Source organism: Stegastes partitus, unplaced genomic scaffold (genome assembly GCF_000690725.1).
Source record: "Stegastes partitus isolate 25-593 unplaced genomic scaffold, Stegastes_partitus-1.0.2 Scaffold278, whole genome shotgun sequence".
Lineage (NCBI taxonomy): Eukaryota > Metazoa > Chordata > Actinopteri > Pomacentridae > Stegastes > Stegastes partitus.
Genome location: NW_007578009.1, coordinates 111744 through 117837, shown reverse-complemented (window position 1 = coordinate 117837; position 6094 = coordinate 111744). Strand labels below are relative to the sequence as shown.

Here is a 6094-nt window from a genome sequence, read left to right as displayed (position 1 = left end):
AAAAAAGTTGTTCATCTCTTCACCGCACCACAGTTTGATGTTTTAAAGAGCTTCCCTGGCAGTGTTTAGTTGCAGTTTTCACTCTTTAAATGCTTTCATGCACCCACCATTGCCTCGGCACTTTGATCTGTGTATCTCTATTGTAACTGGAGATGTGCTGCAATCTCTGTATCGTGGCGATATTAATATTTAATCTGCTGCTGAATAGCAGAGGCCCATTAGGCCCCCTGACGCGGCAAGTGGGAATTGTCCAGAGGCAAAGTGATACAGCTGGGCAATGAGCAGAGGGGTGGGCCACAGTCTCAGGGGGACGTTGGGGGAGTGGGGGGGCTTTGTGTGTTAATCAGTGCGAATGTGAGCGTCTATGTGTGCGAAAGGACAGTATAGAAAACCATCAATAGTCGGGACATATGTTGCTTTTATTGTGCGCATATGCAGTTCGACTTCTGCTCCGACTTTCCAACAGAGCCGTCAGAGCTTTTTTTTTCTAAAGCTCCACCTCCGTCACTATTTTCCAGACTTACTCACGCGGTCAACTTAAAAACAGTAGTGGATATGCTGTTCAATTAACTTAATGAACTCAGCAAAGTGATCTGTAAATGCAGCTCTGGGATAATCCCAACAAGGGGGGGGAAAAAAAAAAAAAAAAAAAAATAGAAAGAGAGATGAAGAAAATATTACTTAGCCCCCTTTTCCCCCTCTCCTCTGCACTAGCAGATGGAGTTCTTGGCAGCAGCAGTGCAAATGTTTATTTGTGTGTTTTCACTGGTAATTGGAGGATTTTAACAGTCATCATCGTCAGGCTTATAATCACCACCATAAAAGTGGCTGTACTGTAGCAAGTAGCCGTCTTTTTTCTTTTCTTTTTTTTTTTTTTTATAACCTAGCACCAGACTAATACCTAGTTCCCGATTCCGGCAGATTTAGCTGCTAACTGACCTTTTACCCCTCGGAGCAAACCTGTGGTTAACCTAAAAGATCTCTGCATTGATGTGACTTTCACAGCAATGAGAAATAAAGTAGTCGTGGGGTTCCCAATGATTTAGTGGCTGTGCGTGTATGTGTGTGTGATGGGGAAGGGGGTTTCAGTGTAATAAGTGTCTCTTACGGCTGCTTTGGAAATAAATGGAGATAATTTGGCTGAAATTGGTGTGACAGACTGGTAAATTGTCGCAACAGAGTGGAAAGCAGAAGTCAGTTTTGAAGGTGCGAGTTGTGGAAGGTGAGAGCGGTGTAACGCCTTGCGCAAAACTCATTCATCTGTTTTATTTCGCTCCGTTTCTGCTATTTTAACTAATTTCTCTCGCTAATCCTTCTTGATTTGCTGTTGATGGTATCTGAATCGCGCCGACATCTTTCAGAGCTGCTTCATTATTCCGCTTTTTCATCCCAGTGATTGTTCTCTGTGCCACGAGCTCTGATGTGTTTCCAGCCTCTGAAGCGGCTAAGTTCACCGCTGCGTGTCGCCGTTAAAATGTGTACCTGTAACTTTTTCTTGTTTTGTTTTGGGGTTTTTTTAATTTAAATTTTTTTTTGGCAGGTTCTCCGGAAGTCAACACTGTGGACACGTGCACTGTGCCTACCAGTACAGAGAGCACTATCACTGCATGGACCCTGAGTGTAACTACCAGGTGAGCGTGAGTACTTTATCACTTTTTTGAGCAAATACACACTGACATTTCTCCAGTATGCTGACGGTTCACAGCTCGGGAAATAAGAGAGAAGTACATTTTAACCTTGCTGGTTAGTGAGCACCTCAACCCGCTTTGTTTAACATAAGGTGGGGTGATTTAAAGCTCCTTTTTTTTCCGGATACAATAAAAAGGATGTGGTGAATCCAGGATAGACAAACAGGAGAATGTGTCATCTTTTCACAGCTGGTCACACCCAGCTAAAGTTAACGCACGTCAAAAAAAATCTGTTGGTCTTTGGTTTACCGAGCAGTGTTTACATCTGTTCGGTTTTCAGGCGTCTTAGGCCGCAGTTGGTCTTTGACAGTTGGCCTTTTATTACAAAGGTTAATTGTAAGTATGCTTGAAATATAGCTCTTTTTTTTTTTTTTTTTTAATCTATTTGTTCTTTCTTTTTCTAAAGACACTGCCACTGTAAGGGGCCTGCCTTTAATCCACTCTCACGTTATTAATCTTGCCCCGGTCCCAGGAGACGTCATGTATGGCAGCGGAAGGAGAGAGAGAAAAAAAAAAAAACAAAAACACAAAGCAGATCACAATGCAGGCCTTGTGTTTGCTGTGGCATATGGCTAGGGAGAGTTAGACAAACATGAGAAGATTTGTCAAAGATGTAAAAATGAAATCCATGCGCAGCCAGAGAGAGAGCTGTGTGTGTGTGTGTGTGTTTTTTTTCCTTCCCTTTTCTTAACAATTCCCTGAATTAAGCCATCTCCAGCTGTAATCTCCTGTCTGCTCCTGATCAAGAGAGATTACTGCTTGATAAATATTGTTTATGAGGTGAAAAGCATTACAGATCTAAGCTTTCATTTTCTGCATGAATCCCGCTTCACAGTCTGATGAGACACATTCTTGGAGGAATACAAAGGAAAATCATTTCATGTCATTATTTAGAGCGTTAGTTCAGGTTATCATGGCAATTTCCACGGTCAGGTCCACATTTCTCTGTTGCTTTCGCGTTGCGTGGAAACACAGATATGCTTTGGAAGCCAGCTCTGGGGATGTCAATACACTGAAAAAAACAGGCAGGCAGTGATGAGCAGCCCCTTTCAAAGCGATAACTCATGAAATGTTACATGACACACACTCCTGGAATATTATCCCACTGCCAGCCTCCGGGCGATTGGCTGAGTCTTAACATTCTCCTTTCATGGGCTTGTACATGAGGGAGAGTGTGCATCTTGCCACACTAGTGGGAATCCTAAAATAAATGTAGCAAGTGGCTCCCAACCTTCATCACCACTCAACTGAAAATGAGATCTTTTTCCCAGTCAGCTCTCTCCATGGCCTATTTTGGACGGCTTGATGGATCGAATGTACCATGACCGCAGTTCAACTTATCTTCCGGTCGTCATCAACTATTACCAGAAAGCTCAAAGCGCAGAGATCTGTGTTTTTCAGGAGAAAAAAAAAAAAAACAAAGCTTATTCAAAAAGAGATAAATCAGAAGCATGCATCAATTAGATTAAAAATCCTAATGAAGTGTGTGCTCCTACAGGAGTCTAACATCTCAGAAATATACAGTGGGAAACATTCCAAGAGCAGGGGAATGAACAGCTGTGTCAGATCTTAGCTTTTTACTTGTGTGCAAGTGGAACACATGACACAAAGCAATTACCCTACTTTGTACAGCAATTAGTTGCTTTTTAGAATAGTTCTTTCTGATGTTTTTCCCTCAACTGGAGATAAATATGGATTGAAGACAGAACTGTCTCATTGATTTAAGCTTCTCCTGTTACAGTTTCTGTAACATCAGCTTAAACCCAATTACAGCAGATTTGGTTGCTGCAGGTCTCTGTGGAGTGACTTTTCTGTTTCCCCTTCCTGACTCCTGGGTGTGGGAGGGATTTTATTTTATTTTATTTATTTAGCTTGTAATTTTAGAAGGCGGGTCTCTTAGCATATTCACTCATCATTACAGGCGAAACCTGCACCAAAAGCGAGTGTTAATGCTTTAATTAAAAACGGAATCATATCTCGGCGAATTGAAAGGGAAACTGTTTTTTGGTTGACTTGTTTGTTTGTTTGTTTCTGTTGTCTTCTGTTTTCCCCTGTGCATGTCTAAGAAACCATCTGCATGGAACATAATTTTTTCCAGAGCAAAAAAACATCAGAACTGTGATCTTGCATGTCAATTGATTCATCTTAATTCGAAAAATACATTTTGCTGGAAGGGGAAGAAAGAAAAAAGAAAAAGAAAAAAGAAAAACATCGAGACGAGGGGTGTGTAGGGAACATACTTCATGTTCCATGTGGAAGCTTCTCCTGCAGCTCCCTGAGTCCCAGAGCCTCTGGTGCTGCATTTGGATAGGACACAACTTTGAGATATGCAAAGTAAATCAATAACTACAGAACGAGTCATCTTTAAAGACATACTGGTGCTCTCCATTGCAGTGTGTACATCCCTCCCCAACTGCCAACTGGCTCCTGCATGTTGCAGCTGCTGCTTCTACAGAGATAAAGTGACTTGTTGCTGATTCTGTGACTGGTTTAAATAAACACCAACCTGTTGCCGTGCATTTTCCCCCTCCCCTTTTTGCAGAGGTTTACCAGTAAGCAGGATGTAATCAGGCACTACAACATGCACAAGAAGAGGGACAACTCCCTGCAGCATGGCTTCATGCGATTCAGCCCTCTGGACGACTGCAGCGTCTACTACCATGGCTGCCACCTCAATGGAAAAAGCACCCATTACCACTGCATGCAGGTACACTATACACAGTTCCTCCCCCACCCACACACACACACCCGCAATAAACCCACTAACCTGTACAGTAGAAGTGCATGCAGGCACATGCACACACACATGGAAAACATTTGACGAAAACGTGCTTAAACAACTTTTTTTCTGCGGTGACATCATTTGCTTTAAAAGCAGGATAAGACAGGTGAAAAGGCTGTTGCACTGATATAAATTAGACCTGAATCTGGCTAAATCACACGACATACACAACTCCAGAGAGGCCACACAGTTTACCCTGCGTTTGTGAAACGGAGTCAGTTCGACACTTTTTCCGTTTATACCAAAGTGACTTTAAAGAGCCGTAAATGAAAGAAAAGGAAAATGAAGAAGGGTGAATACATGTGAGGCGGCTCGTGCTTCTCCCCACCTCTCCACTCTCTCGCTCCTTAATTGGCATGGATAAAATTCAGTTAGGTGTTTATATAAACTACACATTTTTCATCTTTTAGTACCAAGCAGCCAGTTGAAGATTATTCCCCCTTCTGGATTTGTTTAATTTTTTTACATCTGCTTATTTTCAATGTGTCATTGCGCCGAGAGCTCTCTTGCCGGCAGGGCAGCGGCACAGCGGAGGATGGCTTGAGATATATTCTTTTTTAAACCCCTCTAACAGCGTAATTGTTATTAGGACATTTCAGCCCTTGTTTTAACAGTCCCTGAGAACCTGCAGATGTTGGCATCGGCTCTCTTGATTTAGGGGGATAAAAAACAGAGTGGCATTTTTTTCATTGTTTGACTCAATATGGAGAAGTTGCCCGGTTTGTGCGGGTGAAAAGTGCCACGGATGATATACAATTGCTGCTTTTAATTCAAACATTACCTGTTTTTTTCCCTCTCTTTGTTGGCTCTGAGGGCGCCTGTGTACGACATTTTAAACTAAAGACTAAAGACAGTCATCTTACTCTGGTCTGCTTTCCTCTGCCCCCTCCACCTCTGAAATTTGTTCTCAGAGTTACAGTAAGTTTGTGATGACTCCACCGTCACACTTCAAATATGAATTTCATTTTCTTTAAAGCTGCTTTGCCAGGAAAGTACTGTAGCTACTTCAGCTTCCTGTGACCACTGCCTCTTTCAGTCACTTTTTTCTCTTTTATTTTTCCAATTGTCGCAGTGACACGATTGTTTCCAGTTCCTGAGTTTGACATGAAACCCGTATCGCTCTGCAGCGCATTGCCACTAAATTAATTGTGAATGTACGAAAACAACATTCTTCCACCCATTTCTAGGCCACTAGCATCTTCTCAACCACAATAGGCGTCCGTTCTCTATAGCTTGTACAGTATCTCAGATCTCTTTGAAGCGCGGCTTTTTTCGAGCTACTTCTGCAAACTGAAACTCACATGCATGCATGTGGACCCAGATCTTGCTTTCAGTTGCCACGTCTCGTCTGTGCTCTGCAGGTGGGATGCAGCAAGGTGTACACCAGCACCTCAGATGTCATGACCCATGAGAACTTCCATAAAAAGAACGCTCAGCTGATCAACGATGGCTTCCAGAGATTTCGCGCCACTGAGGACTGTGGCACAGTCGGGTGTCAGTTTTATGGGCAGAAGACTACACACTTCCACTGCAGGTAAATACACCGAATGTTGTGGATGTTTCTCCACAGAATCGTTTCACATTGATGAAACCTACTTTAAGCAGATGTTTTTATTGGTTTAAA

The 6094-nt window shown here is 42.5% G+C and overlaps 1 protein-coding gene across 3 annotated transcripts in view; it reads left to right on the top strand.

Annotated features, from left to right (window-relative positions):
- Positions 1 to 6094, top strand: part of casz1 (castor zinc finger 1) — a 73569-nt gene that overhangs the window by 52664 nt on the left and 14811 nt on the right. For 2 of the 3 annotated variants that reach the window (XM_008282576.1, XM_008282578.1), the window contains exons 5-7: positions 1541 to 1631; positions 4231 to 4395; positions 5832 to 6004. In XM_008282576.1, the coding sequence (XP_008280798.1) occupies positions 1541 to 1631; positions 4231 to 4395; positions 5832 to 6004 (429 nt within the window). Of the gene's footprint in view, positions 1 to 1540; positions 1638 to 4230; positions 4396 to 5831; positions 6005 to 6094 lie in introns of all 3 variants that reach the window. The other variant, XM_008282577.1, reaches the window with a different exon arrangement.